This window comes from Pseudorasbora parva, chromosome 1, assembly GCF_024679245.1.
Source record: "Pseudorasbora parva isolate DD20220531a chromosome 1, ASM2467924v1, whole genome shotgun sequence".
NCBI classification, from domain to species: domain Eukaryota; kingdom Metazoa; phylum Chordata; class Actinopteri; order Cypriniformes; family Gobionidae; genus Pseudorasbora; species Pseudorasbora parva.
Window position 1 is genome coordinate 36,067,211 of NC_090172.1, and position 21,944 is coordinate 36,089,154.

General features: G+C 37.3%; 1 protein-coding gene across 6 annotated transcripts in view; it reads right to left on the reverse strand.

The window, feature by feature from the left end:
- Positions 1–21,944, reverse strand: part of dgkza (diacylglycerol kinase, zeta a) — a 123,734-nt gene that overhangs the window by 79,945 nt on the left and 21,845 nt on the right. Inside the window, exon 1 of one of the 6 annotated variants that reach the window (XM_067439238.1) lies at positions 18,078–18,534. The exons of 4 other annotated variants lie outside the window; for them this stretch is intronic. In XM_067439238.1, the coding sequence (XP_067295339.1) occupies positions 18,078–18,262 (185 nt within the window). In that variant the 5' untranslated portion in view covers positions 18,263–18,534. Of the gene's footprint in view, positions 1–18,077; positions 18,535–21,944 lie in introns of those variants that run through there. One more of the 6 variants, XM_067439267.1, reaches the window with a different exon arrangement.

The following is a 21,944-nucleotide window of genomic DNA, read 5'->3' on the forward strand; positions in this document are numbered from 1 at the left end:
ATTCGTCAGTGTACAGAAACTGAGTGGCAATGAGGAGATCACTGCTTTCATTTGCTCAATGTGTGATTGGATACAGTGATCATCATGCCACGATCTTAATAAAATGTCATGGCTAGAAATATAATGTCATAGAGCTAAATGTAATGCAACACTTTTCACGATTAGTTAACCGTGAGAGTTAACCATATTTCAAATGGAAAGTTGTTAGCCAATCACAGCAGTGGGCGTTTACACTGAAGTCTCACAGCAGACACGTCCCTTATAACAGTGCGCTCAGAGCAGAGGGTTAAAATCAGGATAGGAAAAATGCCTTTCATTTATAAATTATGACAATTTTTGATGCAAAACGCATTCTAACATTATAAGTGCACCCCAGGAAACACCATAAAACAAAAACAACACAGTTTATGACCCCTTTAAATGCATCATTCAGTTCCTGTGTGCTCAGATATCAAACTCCTCACAAAATGATCAATAAACACTGAGTTTTTGCAAAAGCTATGGAACTTATAAAGACTACCATTAAAAATTAGTAAAGTAAAAAACTATACATGTTCTTTTGAACTTTCTATTCAAAGAATCCTAAAAAAATCAACTCAGCATATTTAGAATGATTTCTGAAGGATTGTGCAAGACTAAAGAGAAAACTGTTATATTAAATTGTAATACGGTAATATTGCAATGTATTTTGATCAAATAAAAGCAAACTTCTTTTTTTTTTTTTTTTTTACATTTTAAAATCTTACAGACTCTAAAGATTTGAATGGTAGTGTATACTACATCCATTCTGCCAGTCTGTATCCTCCAGTAGATGGCAGCCAATCACAATGTAATGTAATGTGTAGCGCAACAGGACAATGCCCTAATAATTCATTACAGTTTGTGAATTTTAATCAAATCTAGAAATCTGTATTGATTGATACCCAGCCTTATTCAGTATGCTTTAACTAATTATTTAAATGTGAACCTAATAGACCTCTGTTGTTGTCATGAAACTGTAATATTATAGAGTAACACTAAACTAGAGTTTGTTGCTAACCCGAAGAAGAAAAGAAAAAAAAAGGTGGTTTTCTTTTTATTATAAACTATATTAATGATTTGTTCCTACACTTATTTTTTTTTTTCATTTCTGCTTTTTGGGAAAGAATACTCCAGCATTACTTTCTCCTTTGCTGCTTCAACATGGCATAAATAAGCAAACACGCACATACACACACCCTCTGGAGTAGCACAGCACTTCTTGCAACAACTTTAGGAAAGAATGCAGTCCTCTTAGCTCTTCAGTCACCAGTGTTATGTGAAGGAGAGACAGAGACTCAACGGCCACATCATGGAAGTTAACAAGATGTTAAAAAGCTAAAATTTTCATGACTGCTGTAAGACAAGCCATCACAACGGCTAAGGAAATTCTAACTGTGACATCAGAGCTTTTAGCAAACTTGCAATTGAAATTCATCCATGTATGATTATGAGCAAGATCCCTCACTGCAGAGAAGTGGTAGATATTGATCACCCTGTTTCTATCAGGTTACATCAAGAGACAAAATCCATCTAACAAATAACACTTTACAGGGCATAAACAGCATTCATGCTGCATCCTTGAGATAGTAATGAGAGTTAAAACATAACCATTAGATAGTATAAAAAAATACCATTCTTTTAATCCATATAATTTTTTTCAACAGATCTTTCTTTCATCTTATAATTGTTGTACACCCAGTTCAAGTGACCCGGTTTCAACAGGAGTGACACAAAACAAAGACAGGACTTAAAATGCACAAGGATGCCAAAATGCCATTTTTTAAAAATTATTATTACTTTTTAATTTTGGTGTCGCTTTATCATTCAGTTACCCTTGAATAAGACAGGGATGGATATGGAGAGACAGAGAAAAGGTGAATATAGTGACCTTATTGCGAGTATCACTGTCTGTGTGTGCGTGCGCGGCCAATATCTGAAATCCTTGTCCTTGTGGGGACATTTTTAGGTCCCCATGAAGAAAACATCTTCATACAGAAGGAGTTTTTTTTAGAAATTAAAAATGCAAAATGTTTCCTGTGATAGATTTAGGGGCAGGGGCAGTGTAGGGGGATAGAAAATATGGTTTGTACAGTATGAAATCCATTACGCCTATTGAAAGTCCCCTAAAAACATGGAAACACTACGTGTGTGTGTGTGTGTGTGTGTGTGTGTGTGTGTGTGTGTGTGTGTGTGTGTGTGTGTGTGTGTGTGTGTGTGTGTGTGTGTGTGTGTGTGTGTGTGTGTGTGTGTGTGTGTGTTAATGGGGAACAAGATCAGAGGCTGTTGCAGTGGCAGATGGCTGTTATTCCCAGTGGAAGAGCAATGTCAAAAACACCAGTAGTTTGGTACCAAGCCATTGGAAAGGAATGCAATCACACTTCACTGATTTATCCAGGGCATTAAAAAAAAAAACTTTAAAACTTTTATATATATTTTCTTACAAGCCATGAAACATTCATCCTTATTAAAGTCACAAAAGTTATTCAGTCAAGACATGAGCAATTTAATTTGAATAATAATTATATTTTCATGTAAATCGCATGCTGCCCAAGTCAAATGTTAAAGCCAGTTTAATACTGTTTACATGTATACATTCTGCAGTATAATTCAGATATGCAAGTTAACCTCTTAAACTCCAGGAAAATTTTGGGAATACCCAATCTGAAAAGCTTCCCATACACACATACTAAGTTCAAAATGTTGGTGTCATTTTACAGGAAACCCTTTGAAGTTACATAAAACACTGCTAAAAGTGATAAACGTGTAAGTATATGTTGTCTAAGCTGTAACTGCTTTTATGTTATCTGTAATAATGTTTATATTAATAGAAACTTGTATTGTATTTTATTTTTCCATGATCATTGTAGACCACACATACCACATAGGTGAATGCTTGTAATACCTTATACATGCAGCTGGGACACTTTCTCTCGTTTCAGATTCTCTAACCAGAAACTCTCACCACAGTTTCTACTAGTACCTAACCGAACCCTCTGAGCGTCCCATACGGTCGTTTGGTTTAAGTTCAGTTAAAGGGGTCCTATAATGCATCTTTTTACAAGATGTAAAATGTCTTATGTCTCCAGTGTATGAAGTTTTATAATCAAAATAACCCACAGATAATTTTTATAGTATTTTAAAATTGTGACTTTTGGATGGTTAGCAAAAACACTCAGTTTTTGTGAGTGTCCCTTTAAATACAAATTAGCTGCTGCCCGCTTGCTTGTGTTAGCAGCTCTGATTACCTCACGCAGACGCAAATCGAAAAGGTCAGAAACTGTTCAGCCTTTTATGTTCAAACTGGAGTCGGACAATGATTGAGAGACTCAAGAAGATGATGAATTTGTGTACCTGACGTCTTTCACAAAGCACTACAAATTATGTGTTCTAAATTATTTAGATATCATTTATTTTTATTTTTATAGTACAATAGTGTGGAGAATTGTGCAGTTGCATTGCTATTGGTGTCAACTACAGAAATTTTGATATTGGTACTGGACTGTGGTAGGGTGAAAAAGTGGAATAAATATTAATGAGGACAGGCACTTCACTCCTGATGCAAACACACACGACACAAGATCCCCCCTTTACACAGACTATCAGCAGAACAGATGCTTTCAAAAAGACATGGATACTTTACCTATGACAGATGATTCAGAGAACCAGTGAGAGAGTAAGAGGGAGAGAAAGAGAGAGGAATATTGATTAGCTTGAAATCAAATGGTCCAAACACTAGCGATTTCTTCTTATGTTTAGACCAGCTGTATTTCAAGCATTTCCAAACATGACATTTACAGTGAGGCAAAAAAGTATTAAGTCAGCCACCAATTGTGCAAGTTGTCCCACTTAAAACGATGAGAAAGGCCTGTAATTTTCATCATAGGTGCACTTCAACTATGAGAGTTTTCTGATTTTTAAAGAAATTATTTGCAAATTATGGTGAAAAATAAGTATTTGGTCAATAACAAAAGTTCATCTCAATACTTTATTATATACCCTTCAATGACAGAGGTCAAACGTTTTCTGTAAGTCACCACAAGGTTTTTACAAACTGTTGCTGGTAGTTTGGCCCATTCCTCCATGCAGATCTCCTCTAGATCAGTGATGTTTTGGGGCTGTCGCTGGTCAGCACAGATTTTCAATTCCCTCCAAAGATTTTCTATGGGGTTGAGATCTGGAGACTGGCTAGGCCACTCCAGGACCTTGGAAGTCTTCTTACAAAGCCCATCCTTTTTGCCCAAGTGGTGTGTTTAAGATCACTGTCAAACTGAAAGACCCAGCCAAGTTTCATCTTCAATGCCCTTGCTGATGAAAGGAGGTTTTTACTCAAAATCTTTCAATACATGGCCTCATTCATTCTTTCCTATACATGGATCAGTCGATCTGGTCCCTTTGCAGAAAAAACACAGTAAGTATGGTTCAACTTAGCATTCTCTTTCCTCCAAACACGACAAGTTGAGTTTTTACCATATAGTTCTATTTTGCTTTCATCTGACAATATGACATTCTCCCAATCATCTTCTCGATCATCCAAATGCTCTCTAGCAAACCTGGCATGTACTGGGTTAAGAAGGGGGACACCTCTGGCACTGCAGGATTTGAGTCCTGGCGGTGTAGTGTGTCACTGATGGTATCCTTTGTTACATTGGTCCCAGCTCTCTGCAGGTCATTCATTAGGTCCACTCGTGTGGTTCTGGGATTTTTTGCTCACCGTTTGTGATCATTTTGACCCAACGGAGTAAGATCTTGCAGGGAGCGCCAGAGCAAGCGAGATTATCAGTGTTCTTGTATGTCTTAAATTTTCTAATAACTGCTCCAGCAGTTGATTTCTTCACACCAAGCTGCTTACCTATTGCAGATTCAGACCTGGTGCAGGTCTACAGTTGTGTTTCTGGTGTCCCTTGATGGCTCTTTGGTCTTGGCCATAGTGGACAGGTGTCTTTTATACTGATAACAAGGTCAAACATGTGCCATTAATACAAGTAACGAGTGGAGGACAGAGGAGCCTCTTAAAGAAGAAGTTACAGGTCTGTGAGAGCCAGAAATCTTGCAATTGTAGGTGACCAAATACTTATTTTCCACAATATTGTAGTTGAAGTGTACCTAAGATGAAAATTAAAGGCCTCTCTCATCTTTTTAAGTGGGAGAACTTGCACAATTGGATGATGACTAAATACTTTTTTGCCCCACTGTAATTCCATAACACTGATATTTACTTGAGTATCACACATTAAAAGGAGGTGTTTATTCTTACACATGACAGAAAATTCAGTCATTAATGACACGGACACACCTCTTCTTACCTTCTGCTTAAACTAACACAGGTGTGCTCAAACACACAACATGCAAAAACACATTAGTGCATGACTGTGTGCATATGGATCGAAAAACTACACCCTTTAGATCTGAATAGGATGTATGTCACGGATGTTGTGTGGACATTCTGCAGAGAATAAGAGTGAACTGTAAAGCTCAAAAAAGCATTTCCTTGCTTCTACTGAAAGAAAACTTTAAAAAAATAACAATATATTCTTAAATATATACAATTTATAAATTATTATTTTTTATGATGAACTACAACAACAACATTAAATGATCAATTATCATACGCCTTGGAATATGCAGAAGTGCATAGGACATAGGCCACTTTCCTGGTTCTTTTATAGAGCTCTTGAATTTTATCTTTATCTGTATTTATTATCTTTTTTGAAGCTTGAAATTCTATTAATTGTATTTACAATTTAAATCAGTTAATGATTAAAATATTTTTTTACTACAAAAAAGTTGTTTAAAATTAATTCTCTTGAATAGTTGTTAGGCTTCTGCTTGAATCATTGTAAATCATGACAAAGAATGTTATCCTCTTTAGTGCAATATATTCAATCACTTTAATCAAATAAACAAGTCATAAGAGAGTGGTAGAAAGAAAATAAGAAGAAATAAGTAACAGTGAACAGACAAACTCAGGCTGAGCTCTAACCTACAGACATCCACCCACCTTTACACACATGAAAACACACAACACTTCTATAAAACACAAATGGTGAACAATGATTTACTACCTCAGTCAGCTCATAGATCAGGACTTCCTTTCTGTCTGTAGCATTTTTCTTTTGTGTGCGTGTTTAGTTGATGCTTTAGTTCAGTTTAACACTGAGCAATAAAACACAGAGCACTTCACACTTAGTCTAAATAAGGCAGAGCAGTTAATACATTATACAAGAGCTCCAGTAATTTGTAACATAATAATCTTTCATGTTTCAGCAACGAGCTAAGATAGTAATTTCATAGGCATTTCAGCTCATGCTTTACTAGATACATGTTTAGCTCTTAGCAACTGACAATTTAATTTTTTCAGAGCCATAGCATTGTGGACAGTGCACCAACATATATGATGCAGTAACACTTCAGGTGACCCAAGTTCGAGTCCTATCTCGAGATTCTGCTCACCTCGACACTTGCTTCCGGTCTACTCTACTGACTTCCTGTCTCCTCCTGTTCTATCCAACAAAGTCAAAGAAGTGACAAATGTGACTAAAATTGGTTTTGGCACATACAAAATACTTTTTTTAAGAACTGCAACACAAGCATTATCTGCAAATCCCCAGAACAATATATTTAAATAATAATATATCAAATAAAAAATAATAATAAATATTTTAAAAAAACTGTTGACTGAAGACTTCATTAGAAGACAATCAAATTGCATTTACTATCCAGGATTTGAGCACAGATTTCCATGTTATCAGTAAGATATCGACAGCTGCCTACAGTATATCGTTCTCTGGGACGCCCACATGCATACAGTGAGATGCACACACCTCTTCTTGCACTCAACTGTGGCATTTTCACAGTTTTGCGCCCACTATCCGTTCCACCCCTCTCAATGTAAGTGAATTGTGACCTAGCAGGTAACTTTTTCCAAGCGGCTCCCAGCACTATTCTTCAACGCCCCCTCTTGCTTGCTTTTTTATGGTGCTGTCTGCATCATAGAAAAAGAGACGCAGCCTGGTTATAAAAAAGTTTCTTTACCAGCTAAAAGTCAATACGGTTAATCAAACCATTAAAGGGGTGATGAATTGAGAAATCAACTTTCCCTTGAGCTTTTGATATATAAAAGGTCATGGTAATATAAAAATATCCTCTATCTTTCAGAGCTGAAAACTTCCTTATTAGTCAAAGAAAAGCTTTTATAGACACCAGGCCCAGCAAACGGTCCTGTGCTTCATACTTGCATCATTGCCCAGCGAAACACTGCCTATACAGCGCGTCTAATCCAGTAGCCCCGCCCACCGACTCATGGAGGGCTCGTGCTAGCTGGTCAACAACAATAAACATGACGAGGAAGATTAAGATATTGCGCTATTCCTGGTTGTGGAAGAACACAGTCGCTGCATAAGCTTCCTTCGGATCCTAATATTAAGAATGAGTGGTTAAACTTTATTTTTAATGAAGTTCCAGCTCACGTGGGGAAGACATTCACTTCAGTCCACTGCGGGATCGTTTGTAAACAAATCTTCAGTCGATGCTGGATTTGGATCCGACAGGAATGGTGCAACAAACCGATGTGAGTAAAACGTGGTTTTATATGTAATGGTATTGCATTGTTATAGATTGTTTTGCTTATGTGTACGTGTCTAACATACCATAACATAAGAAACATACCTTTAGCACGCTCGGCAGGCCGATGAATATCATAATATTCCATTCGTGTTCTGCTATTCTCTCTCTCTCTCTCTCTCTCTCTCTCTCTCTCTCTCTCTCTCTCTCTAGTTGACATCTGAAGGAGCGGTGCGCACACATACACGTGTGCACGGTTCGCGCTTATATCGTCCGATCTTGCGGGCTATGTGTAATATAAAAATAATAGTTAAATCAATCGCGGGGGAACAAAAAAATAAATAAATCATTGTGTTTGTTTGATAAAGACGTTTACGAGCCCTGTGATCGAGAAAATCATTCCGTTGCAGCTTCTCCCTCACTCTCTCCTCTCTCATGTGAACTGAACTGAAAGGGGAGCTTAAGCTCATTAAATATAATAATAATAATAATAATAATAATAATAATAATAATAATAATAATAATAATAAACTTTATTTTATATAGAGCCTTTAAATGTTACATCTCAAAGCACTTTACATAAAAATATGAATTGAAAAATTCACATAACATTCCAGGCAGTAAAAATAAATAAATATCCTAAAGCTATCCTATGTGTTAAGTGATGATTTCTCTTCTCCTAATCTCAGAGGGCAGGGAATTCCACAACTTAGGAGCCAAAGAAGAAAAAGCCCGATCACCCATAGTTTTTAACCGTGTTGTTTGGACAGTTAACAGACCAGCTTCAGAGGAGCGTAGAGCATGTGTTGGCGTATAGAGGGTTAAAAGCTCACACAAATAATGAGGGGCTAAATTATTCAAGGCCTTATACGTGAGCATTAGAAATTTAAAATCAATATGAAAACTAACAGGAAGCCAGTGCAATTTTTCCAAGATTGGAGTGATGCTCCCTTGCACTGGTCCTAGTTAGAATTCTAGCAGCTGAATTTTGTACCAACTGTAATTTGTTCAGTGTAGCTTTAGAAACTCCAGCCAGCAATGCATTACAGTAATCAATGCGTGAAAAAACAAAAGTGTTGATTAACTTTTCTGCCACAGAGAAAGTCAACATGGGACGTAATTTTGCAATGTTTTTTAGATGAAAAAATGATGCTTTGACTGTGTTACGAACCTGATGGTCAAATGTTAAGTTGGCATCAATTATCACCCCCAGATTTGTCAGTTTAGTTTGAAATTGTAAAGCACAGCCATCCACACTTAAGGTTATGGACTCTGCTTTACGCAAGTGATGAGGTGAACCAATAAGCATTATTTCAGTTTTGTCACTGTTTAGACAGAGAAAATTTTCAGACATCCATTGTCTAATCTCAGTAAAACATTCAGAAAGAAAAGACACAGGCATATTGACATCAGATTTTGAATGTATATAAATCTGAGTGTCATCGGCATAAAAGTTAAAGTTAAGACCAAGAGTTCGTAAAAGTTGGCCAAGTGGAAAGATGTAAATACTAAAAAGTAAAGGGCCTAAAACTGATCCCTGGGGGACACCAGAGTTCACTACACCGACGACCGACCTCAGACCTGCAATCACCCATCACAACAAATTGCTTGCGATCAGAGAGGTAGGACCTAAATCACTGTAATGCAGTTTCAGAAACTCCAAAGACAGTCTGTAAACGGGTGATTAAAATAGAATGATATATAGTGTCAAAAGCAGCACTAAGATCAAGAAGAATGAGTAAAGACAGACGACCAGAATCAGAAGCCATTATCAAGTCATTAGTGACCTTAACTAACGCTGTTTCAGTACTGTGGAGTTTCAGTGTTTCAGTGGCTGCTGGCACGACACCAGTGCACAGAGAGTTATTAATGATTGTAAAAACAACAGGAGAGAGGGAATCAAAACATGATTTAAAAAGACAAGATAGTATAGGATCAACTCTGGAAGTTGAGGCTTTCAGTTTTGAAACAAAAAGTAGACAGAGACTGGGAGTAATGAATAACAAAGTTATTCAAAGAGAGAGAAATACCAGAAAATGCAGAATTTTTTAAGGAGGAGGCAGCAGAAGTATTAGTGGAAACAATGTGGTTACGTATATTATCAATTTTGGTGCTAAAAAACTAAAACATATTACAACAGTGAGTTGAAGCAGGAACTATAGAGACGGTGTGATTTTTAAGCAGCTTGTTGATTAAGTAAAACAGTTGTTTAGGATTTCTCTGGTTGCTGACAATTAACTGAGAAAAATAAAGAGATCTAGCTGACACAATTTCAGCCTTATATTAAAGTAAGCTGTCTTTCCAGGCCTGGCGATTAACAGTTAAACCTGATAAGCGCCATCTACGCTCCATTTTGCGACACAAAGCCTTCATTGCACGCATCAAATATGCAAATCTTATCCAATCCTAGCCGTGGGCATTTACATTCAAGTTTCCAGTGCAGCACGCCCATCAAAACCCAGCGTTTTGGAGAGAGCCTCATAACCAGTGTAGAAAATAGTCTATTACTTATTGGTTATGATGTTTTTGAATGCAAAATCCACACGAATATCATTAGCTGACCTCAGACAACAGTACAAAAAAATGAAAAAAACTTTAAATATAATGCTTACAGTCTGCTAAAATGTTTCCACTGATAATACAAGTTGTAATTTATTATTATATATTTACACTTTTTTTAACTGATAATTTATTTAACAGCAAATATAGTATTAGTGATTTTCAATGAATTTACATTACTGTTTAAAAGTCTACGGGTTAGTAGGAAATGTATAGCCTAGAAATCTAGACGCACCCTACCGGCAGCAAATCTGATTTGCAGCCAGGGTAGTCTAGCAACTCTCCGTTGGATTGTGAGCTGGAAAAATCAAAGTCTGGTAAGGCCAATCACATCATGTATAGAGTTGGTGGGCGGGCTTAACATAATGATGAGTTGCGTGCTACTTGTAAACAAAGCTGGCAAACTGCGTCTTTTTTGTCTTTCACTTTATAATATAAAATAAATATACTGTATATAAAGATTTACAGTGGTCGCACAACTCAGGTCCCACAAAGCGTAATGGCCAAGTGTGTCAGTGCGATGTCCACGAGGCTATCGGTGCCGTCTGTTTTACAGATTTCTTTAATTTATAAATAAATGCAGCCTTGTTGACCATACTTCTTTCAAAGATATTTTCTAAAAATCTTACCAACCACACACTTTTGAACAGTAATGTATTTCTTCAATGTTTTAAGGGTTCTAAGATGCACATAATTCCTGATCTCCACTAGTGCACCATACAGGTTAGGATTGCTACTGGAGCAGTATGGCTTTGATGTCATGTGGCACTCCTGTTCCGACGCTAACAGATTTAAACAGTCTCTACTACTCTTTACAATTACCTTCCTTTTATTAGTTTCACTTCATCTCTCTCTCTCTGCTGCTGAGAAAAAGACACACCACTGCACTGCAGCCCATTGTGTGTGAGTCCACATATTTAAGACATCTAACTGCCATGCTATATATCAGGCAGACAAATCTGTTGAGCTAGCACACACATACACACATTTGCAAGATGTGGCTATAAATAGACAAACGCATGCTGATTCTAAATGAACTGACAAAACCCTTCCTTGGCTCTCCTTCACTCCGTGTCTTTCTCAGTTTGCAGAGAGAGGCAGGTCGCCAGGTGCTGACAGATGGATGCTCAATTCTGTGGCTTCTGAATGGGCCACTGTGTAGTGAAGCGCTAAAGCGCAGAGAGAGAGAGAGAGAGAGAGAGAGAGAGAGAGAGAGAGAGAGAGAGAGAGAGAGAGAGAGAGAGAGAGAGAGAGAGAGAGAGAGAGAGAGAGAGAGAGAGAGAGAGAGAGAGAGAGAGAGAGAGAGAGAGAGAGAGAGAGAGAGACATAGAGAGAGAGAGACATAGAGAGAGAGAGACATAGAGAGAGAGAGACATAGAGAGAGAGACACATAGAGAGAGAGAGACATAGAGAGACATAGAGAGAGAGAGAGAGAAAGAGAGAGAGAGAGAGAGAGAGAGAGATAGAGATCATCTTCTGTTCCACACTGACCACTACACTCATCTGTCATATCTCCTTCCTGTCTTGTTTATGCAGTACAGTCGAAACACTGTTCTCAGTCCAGCTTTAAGAATACAGAGATCCTCTGCTTCAATGAACGATTGAATGTGCTGTCAACCAAACAGGATTCTGTAGCTATAATGCCACAAATGACTTCAAGACAAGTGCACTTTCCATCTTGTCCAGCCTCCCCACCTCCTTTCCTATCTCTCACTCCCTACTAATCACAAGCACACATAGAAATGAAATGTTCTCTTCAAGATGTGCACATGAAGAGATGAAAAACATGCTGGATTCACTCTCCTAATTTATCCAATTCTTTAATATTTGGCTCTATAAAGAAAAAAAATCTAATTAAGAAAATTAAAAGAATGTGCTGTCAAGACGTAATTATTCCTATGAAAACACTGTAACACAAACAAAGTAGACTGCATTGTTGCTTGAGTCTTTCTTGATAATATCTAGAAAACTGTTATGACACTTGTTTGCCATAACCACTTTTGAGGTTGCACTTAACAGTGTCTGTTCTGTGAATTTAAATTATGCAAGTTATTGACAAGTTAAATAATGAAGTGTCTATTTTTTTATGAAACATGCATAAAAGTCAGAGCATAAATCAGTGGTGTGTGGGAAATAGGGCTGGGTATCGATTCAGATGTTCCAATTCGGTCGATTTTGATTCACAAGCCCTCAAATCGATTCGATTTCGATTCTCGATTCGATTCTCGATTCGATTCTGGATTCTCGATTCAACTCAAATAAATATAGATTTAATACAAATACTATAGGTATTTATAAAAAAGAACAGTGAACATAAATGGGTAAATAAAAAGAAATGAAGTGCCACAAACCTGTGTATTAAACTTTTTATTTTACACATGAGTAGCCTACATTAAAACAGAACGCATTTCTATATTTCAAATCCATACAATTGTTAAATACAACTTTGATGCAACTTTATTCTAAAAAAATCTTTTAATAATATTTTAATAAAGGTTGTCGAATCTCAAAAATGTTCATTGTATTAACTCAAAATTTTAATTTCAATGAACTCAATTTTAAGGCAACCAGGTAACTTTTTTTCTAAATAATTTTTTACAGTGTGAGCTTGTTGTTTGGCTCATAAAGCAATCAAGTATATGGAGTTATTAAACTGGAGAATATGGAGTTGAACAATATGTACGATGTGTTTTATAAATGCCTTATCGCTACAAACTCAGCATGGGTCATCATTATTGGTAACATTTTCAAGACAGTGCCACCTAGTGGTAAAATTTAAATAAATAAAAATGCTAATCATTTTGCCTATTTTAATTAAACTAGTCTTGACGTATTCTTTGTCATATTAAGAACAACGATACCAAATATCCCATATTTGGTCAAAACTGTTGTATGGAATATTGAATTTAGTTGAAAACATACTTGTTTAAACTTAATAGGGCTGAAATGATTCATCGAGTGACTTGAGTTAATCGAATTTTTAAAATCATCTGCCTCGAAGCTTCGTTTAAACCATTTATGTTGCAGAAAGAATTTTTTTGTGTAAGGACACGGAGCATGAGCGGATTGCGATTATATCTGTGGTTCAGGTGGGTAAACATCCCAAAAATTGCGGGTGGATGAGAGAAATAATGAATGTGTTGATTTTAATAAAGACGCAGAACTCTCATTTCACGGTAAAATCAAATTAATGCGTGTCATTCTTTAACTTTAGTTTTGATCAAGATCAAAGACTGCAATGCAAGAGAGAGTGGCATCAGCACTCTCATTTGATATCATTTAGTCTCACTATTTTTAAATAAAGACAACTGTGTGTTGAGCTTCAGAATGCGATGCTGAACATTTCATTCGTGAGAGTTCGCGTGTCAGCTGAGGAGATACATGAAGCGATGGAGTTTGCAGCCTTTTTAAATGGATCACCGTCATTGTGATCTGTGTGAAATCTTTAATGAGACTTTATATATACTTGATAATATCTTCAAAACATTAAAATGTTCTCAACACTAGGCGTAGCAAACATCAGAACAAGCTGTAACGAGTGTGTGTGTGTGTGCGTGCGTGCATGTGTGTGTGTGTGTGATGAGCAGCGCTCGTGCTTTCAGAGATGTGTGCTTTCACTGATTTGTGTAATTTAAATATCACACTTTAATCATATTTATAGCTACTAACTTAAAGGGTTAGTTCACCCAAAAATGAAATTTATATCATTAATGAGAAGGATAAAAACATCATCAAAGTAGTCCATATGTGACATCAGTTGGCTAATTAGAATCTCTTGGAGCATCGAAAATACATTTTGGTCCAAAAATAACAAAAACTACAACTTTATTCAGCCTTGTCTTCTCTTCAGCGTTTGTTTTCAAACCTCAAATAAAGATTCAAACAGTCATGAATCACTGTATAAGGGTGAATCATTAAATGACATAAATTTCAGTGAATGGTTAGCTCAAAATATAGCCTAGCTCTGTGCGATGTACTTTATCTGAATTGAATACAAACACATCTCTTGTGTTTGCTCATGTTCCAGCGCTAACTCCTGTGTGATGTATTGGTTTAGGTTAAAAATGGAATTTCGCCAAAGAAGTTTTTTTTTTTTTAAAGCAACCTACTTCAGTGTAGCTAATATGACGATAACATTGCGCTTAACACTGAGTATTTGAATCTGTGACGATTGGGTGCGGGTGGATGGTTTGTTTTTTTTAACAGCGAATTCAGTGAAGTTAGAGCTGATCCACACATCTCTTCTCTTGTTCTTCAAGTTACCCTGTCCAATATTTTTTTGCTTCTTACAAAAGCCACAAAGCCTTCAGAAGACAGTAAAGGCTTATGTCATGCCTGAGCTGAAGCTGAAACATTAAAGTTGCACAACATAAATACAATGTTTAGGTATTATTGTTATTTATACTATTATTTTGGTATATTGGTGTAAATTTAGTTTTAGATTGAACTATTTACCTTTTTAAAGTAATTTGAAACAGATTTTTATATAATATAATATGGTAATTGTATACATTAAAATTGTTTAGTTTCACAGTTATTAATGTGCAATTGTAACAATAAAACGTATTTTTTCTAAAAAGAAAACAAATTAGATGTAAATTTTTAAATAGCTGTCTTATTTTCTCGTACATATTTAGTATTGCTCTTTAATAAAGAAAAAAGTAATTATTATCCGATTAATTGATCCGATTAATTATTATCTAGATTAATCGATTACAAGAAGACTCGATAGCTGCAGCCCTAAAACTTATCCTGGGCCGTTGGATCGATTTTCACCAAAATTGGCTCAGACCACCTTTACAGCATACTGGCAAAAAAGCTTTTATTTATTGACTAAACCGATCTCAAATAATGCATCAACAAAATTGATGGCATGAATTCAAACTGATTATGAGGCTGTAACTCTTTTGGGGCAAATTGCCACCAAACTATGTACATATCATTATCACCTCACACTGACCACACATTTGATTTAGATTTTTTGCATAAAATTATCTAAAAATGTCTTGAATTACTCATTGTTGCAGTTGGTCTGATGCTCCCAGCCATCTAATTCCTGCTAGCAGCTATATTTTGGTCTTCGTTTCAATCTAAAAAAATGATTTATTTCTTTAGCTTTATTAAGGGCTTGTTCTTATTTGCTGTATTTTTTTCTAGCAAGACCTGGCAACACAAATGAGTCAAGGCTTTTTATTGTGCATACAAAAGCAATGTCTAATGTGCTTTAATATACATTATTAACAACCAGTTGTTCAGTTCAGTTTCATACAGACAGAATGGAGTCTTTGTATGTGGTTGTCACGGAACTCTGTGTATACAGAACAGCATTAAGCAGTACAAGGTGAATTTAGCGACAGTGTGTGTGTGGCTATTGGAATAAATACTTTAATTGTATAATGTAATGAGAAAATGGTATTTGGGTTTTTGAATAGGCCCAAATATGGGGGCAGCAGCATGGTAATTTGATGAACAGAATGGCTTCTGAAATAAAGTGAATACACACACTTATAAAAATATGAGCAGTCTTAGAGGACATCAGACATTGACACATACAGTACATGACAGGAATCAGTATTGTCAAATGTTCCCATGGCTTATTTGTCACACAGAGTTATATGTGGAGATGACCCAGATCTCACATGATAAATGCGTCTCCGCTGAGTTCTTCCAGTCTGACATAGGGTTGCCATGGTGACACAGAGAGTTCCAGGACACGATCAGAAATATCCCATCATACCCCAAAGTACACTAAGGTTAATGTATTTACACACACTCGTTCTGATTTGTGCTCAACGTCATCTCTGATGTCACAGAAGCTCTAGATGTAAACTCAGTTGAGTATTCAACAACAGAAAAGTAAACAAAAACAAACAGTGGGAGGGGTTCCATAACTAACCCTGCCTGAGATTGCTTACAAAGCCATAAAAATATAAACAAACAAAATGACAGAGTACACAAAAAGAGAGAGAGGTGTGTAAGCAGAGGAAGTAAAAATATAAATTATGACCATCTTTAAAGCTGATTTTACATTTCGTGAGTCTAAATCTCTCACACAGCATGCAGTAAAGACACACGTATTCCCCCCCCCCCCCCCCACACACACACACATATACTCGCTCTAGTCTTTATTATTACTGTGATCCGTCTGAGAATAAAGTGATCCCAGAGAAATCGAGCTCTACCAGTGAAAGTTAATAATTCAGTCTGATTGACATCCTCTTCTTACATCTCTAATCATCTTCTTGCATCAATTAATAGGCTTGACACACTAAAGCACACAGCAGGAGCTGTCTCATCAGTGGAAACACATGCAGTGCTGAGAAGGCGAGAGGTAATAGAAGTGATAAAAATGTTGTCATGCTGAAAAGGCTTCAGTCAAACCTTATATAGCTGACATTAACGTGCATCATTTTAGCCAAGCAAATCCTCCCATTCTGCCACACTATGACATAACTAATCACCGTGATCTCTTTATGTTCGACAACAACATTATATACACGTCATGGATACGAGGATGGGATGGGATGAGTTTGCATATCCTATATACCATCCACCTCTCCCCTGCTCTCTCTCACTCAGTTATCAGTCCATTATATTCTGTTTGCTCTTTGAAACTGTTGAAACCGTGACAGATAGGAAGAAACCAGATTAAAAATAGAAAATGACTAACCCAAACCTATCCATCCATAAAGCTATTCTCAAACCGCTTATCCTGTGTAGGGTCACAGGGGTGCTGACGCCTATCCCAGTATCCCAGGCTGAAGGCAGGGAAACAACCTGGATGGATGGCCAGCCTAATAAAGTGTCCTAACCAGACAGTGCAATTTATCTGTCCACATCAGACACATGACCAAATTAAATTCACAAATCAAATCACAGGCAATTAAAAGTCCAAGCGGGAAAACTCTCAGCAGGATTTTCAGCATCTAAGGTAAATTATCCATTGTAGCATGCATATTTAAGTAATGTGCAATGATATATAGCTCAAATTAAAATATTTTAGTATTATACAAAAAACTATATAAATAGTTTATATAATTATATAATAATAAAAATAGTACATGAACTGTACACTGCAATGCCGCAGAAACAGAAAACAATAAAAACAAATATAGTAAATATTTCCCTAAAAGTTGTGCAATAAACATTCTGTGCAAAAAAGGGTTACAATTTAAAATGATGGCTTACCATCTGCAAGTAGAAGTAAAAAATAATTTAATTATAAATAATATATTTCAGAAAAACAAAAGCACATACAAAATGTTACATGATCCATTGTAGAAATGAAAATTCAATAATCTGAGCATACACTCCATTAAAATCCATTTAGTGCCTTCATAAAAATATGTGTATTGTGTCACATATAAGCATATTATTAATGTTATCGTTATAATGTATAATATATTGTTATTGCATGTTTTTTGTTTGAAGCGCTAAATATGATGATTTCTAATGTTTAGAACAACTTGGGTTGTGCACTTTTCATTAGCTTACTCTGCTGCATCCTTTGTTTTCCAGATGTCTTTAGTCGATAGTGTGTTATTCACTACTGTATAATAGTAACAGATGTTTTTTCATGAACAGTGAACCACAGATGTGAATAATTAATAATCAAATATGTTGCTGATTATTTTTTGTGTCATAGACTAGCTGTCGCTACCAGAACAGCAAAACTAAGCCCAGCCTGAACACAACACAAACAGTGAGGCACAGTCTGGTTAGGTAACATGCACTGCGCTACAGACACGCTATTACTGCAAATACACATTACAGGGCTCAGGTTTGAGATGGAAACATTGAATGGAAACTTTAGCACCCGCGCACACACTCTCCGCAAGTTCTCATAAATACAATCTTTCTTTACATCAACATATAGACAAACACAAGTGGACTACGGTGAGCTCAGAACGCACTCATCAGGTGCCTGTTCGACTCACCTCCTTCCAAACAGCCGTAACCCTGAAAAAGTCCTGCTGCTATGCCGGCGACCCACCACGACTCTTTCACCCTCAGGCAAGGGGTTGGACGGGAGGTCAGAATTGGATGAAGAAGCGGACGTGGAGGCCAGAGAGGTTGTGACCTCTTCCCTGCCCTGTGAACCTGCTCCTAGCTCCTGCTCCATCAAGAGCCTTGGCCGTCAATCAAAATATCGTAACCGATCCCAAAGTCATGCAGTCAGAGAGTTCTGATGACAAGAAAAACCAGAAGATAAGGGTCGCACCATCCTGCTCTCTGCCTCTCAGAAAGAGAGGGAGGACAACACGAACAGTGCTCAGTGCTCCAGATCCTTGCAGACTTCCACGTGTGATCCGCTTCCCATCCGCCTTCAAGACACTTAATCCTATAAGCAAACCCCAACATTCCTCCCTCCCTCCCCTCCTCTCTTTCCTTCCTCCCTCTCTCTCTCTCTCTCTCTCTCTCTCTCTCTCTCTCTCTCTCTCTCTCTCTCTCTCTCTCTCTCTCTCTCTCCCTCTCAGGAAGTTCTTACAGTCCTGGTCTAAGCAGAGCCATAAAGCAAAGAGTATTCCTTCAGTCCTCTCTTCATATATCTCTCTCTCAAGCGCTCATCTCTTGTTCTCCTCCCACGGTGGCTGTCTCTTGCACTTACACACGCTTGCCAATGCAGTGGCATACACATACGCTCTAGCTGCCTGTTACACTCACAAACATTACACCACACCAGGAAGTGTCAAACTCAGAAGAGACTCATTCCTAGGACCCCAAATGTAGCTGCCCCTCCAGGTGCCTGATTGTTTTTTTTTCTTCTAGGTGTAAAGATCTTACATCTTTACACCTATCTCACAATCTATTGATCCCTCTGATAGAGGCTCTGGAAGAAAATGTGATCTCTGACACTGGAAAAAGCAGCTGACAGTTTAGCAGATCAGATCAGTAGTCCATCTAGTTTTGTTCAGAAATGTCACTTATAGATAGACAAATGGCTGCCTTGAGTTGGAAGGAAAATAACCTCTGTATAGAACTGGCTATAGATAAAAGGCATAACTGAGGTCACAGAAACATATGAAGCAAATGTACAACACACACACACGCACAAATACAGAACAATGAGTTTGTGGCTATTCAAAGCAAGCACACTTGTAACAGGAGAGCAGGTAGGAGGAGGATCTTCTAGTAGTGGATAAATGCAGTTTGACACTGAGAAAAAGAAAGAAAGCAAAAGGCATGAGAGGAAAGGATGAAAAGAGAGATCGCCTCAGGTTCTCGGTTATTGATTGCTGTCAAATCCTTGCATGCGTGTGTTAAAAGGGATGTCTGTGTGTGCCTCCATAACATCTGTGGAAGGGTTTTCTTTTACAACGTTTACAGTTACATAAAGATTAACAACCAAAATACAATACAGTGTCATATTTCCTTCACTCTCATATTGTGGACAATGGTTATTATAGTTAACTAAAACCATATAAACAGGGTTATACCCAGACCCACCCTTGAGGTCCCAGAGATCTGGACATCTGTATTTTCCCCGAGGTGTATAATAAAGATTGTGAAATTGCCTAATATTAACTCTACTTTGGTACTGGCCGGATGTTGCACAACACCGAGATCAACGACCAACCTTCTCATCTGAGCTGTCATGTCCTTCAGTCTAAGAGCGCTAGTAGGCCTGTCACGATAAATTTTGCTGGACGATAAATTGGCCAAGAAATTATTGCGATAAACGATAATATGGTCGTTCTAAGACCATTTTCATCTAAAATAATGATAATGGCATAAAAATGCAGGTGCACCTTTTCAAAGATCAATAAACTTTAATTTCTACAAAACATAAACAAAACAACCAAAAACAATTAAAGCATGGACTCTCAGTCTGTTTAAAACAATAAATAAAATGGATGAAAACTGCAATGGATGATTGTGTTTTAGGAGCATATTAGGGGTGGCGGGGCTGCACAGTTCGAAAAACCAACGGTTCGGCTCCTATCACGGATTTAGGGTCATGGTTTTCCGTTCTGTACGGTCCTTGTTGTTGTTTTTTTCTTTTAATCCATAAATTTAAGATACCGTATTAAAAAAAATTGTTATATCATAGTCTAATCATGCACAAACTGAACTTGCCCATCTCTGAGGAAAGTGATATTTTGATACAGTGAGAGAGAAGACATTGATGACATGCTTTTCATTTATTAGACAAAAAAGGAGAATGTGTTTTGCTATCTCTACAGGAACTCATGAGCCTTTAGCACACAAAGATTGAACTGAAGAATTAACTTATATTTTTAAACTTCGGTGTAGCTTTAAGCCTCGTTCATACACGACGCGTCTGCTCGAGCGCGAGGGTACGCGCAGCAAAAATGACATCGACGCAGAGCGCGAGACCCAATTTGCTTGCCGTTGTGCACGTCAAATTTCGTAACTTTGCGTGTGGCTCCGCAACCGAAGAGCCATGAGTTCCAGACGAATCTGCTGGCCGAGAATGACGTCTCATCACACCGCACCCGGTCTGCGCGTCGAGTATAAACACCTCCCCAAACGGACGAGGCGCGCGCAGTCAACGAGAGAGACGAGGAAAACAAAAAAGCATGCATATGGAAATTATCGCGGCCAGTAAAATTAGAGCTCATTTTTTTTAATCGTGCGATTAATTGATTTATCGACTATCGCGACAGGCCTAAGCGCTAGTCAATATCAATGTTAGACATGACCAATCAAATTAAAGTAGAGGCAGGCTTAATGTTCAGCTGCTGGATGCTGATGATGAATCCAGTGTGATGCTTCAGTAAATGTTCATGAAGTGCAAGATAAACTCAACATTTAAAATTGTTAATATTATACTGTTTTACAATGTAAATGTAAAAAAGCAAAACAAATATTTAGGGATGCAAACTAATAAACTTTAGTTTGATTCTGCTATTTTTTTATTTGAAATACTGTTGTCTGAGGTCAACTAACGATATTCGTGTGGATTTGGCATTCAAAAACATCATAACTAATAAGTTATAGGCTATTTTCTACACTGGTTTTGAGGCTCTCTCCAAAACGCTGGGATTTGATGGCACTGGAGACTTGGATGTAAACGCCCACGGCTAGGATTGGATAATATTTGCATATTTAATGAGCTTAAGCTCCCCTGTCAGTTTAACAGTTCACATGATGGAGAGCAGAGAGTGAGGGAGAAGAGGCAACCAGAATGATTCTCTCGACCACAGGGCTCATAAACGTCTTTATCAAACAAACACAATGATTTATTTCTCATCCACCCGTGATTGATTGGACTATTATTTTTATTAGGGATGGGCATTTTCCCAAAATACATATTTCATATACATATACATATATTTGAATATTCGTTTATTTAAATTAGGTATTTTGAGAAAATGAGAGACGTTTTTTGATCAACATGTCGTCACCATTTCTAAACAAGCTTATGATTAGGCAATGTACACAACACGCTTACGTTATATCTTGTAGTTTTTAAAACATTAAACAGTATGTAAAAAATTATATATATGCCTAAAGAACAAAAGCATTATAAGCTCAAGCAGCGCAAGCGGAAAGAAACACTAATAAAGCAGAGCACAATGCGTCAGTTATCATGCAGAACACGCACACACATACGCACACGCACGCACACGCACGCACACGCACGCACACGCACGCACACGCACGCACACGCACGCACACGCACACACACGCACGCACACACACACGCGCGCGACAGGCGTTGCAGAGACAAAGATAACGGTTAAGTGAAGCACTGTATTTTCTGTTCATAAACTCTCAACGAACTTTAAAGGAAGCATTTGTCTCAAGATCATTTTGCTATCATAAGTAATCGCTCTCAC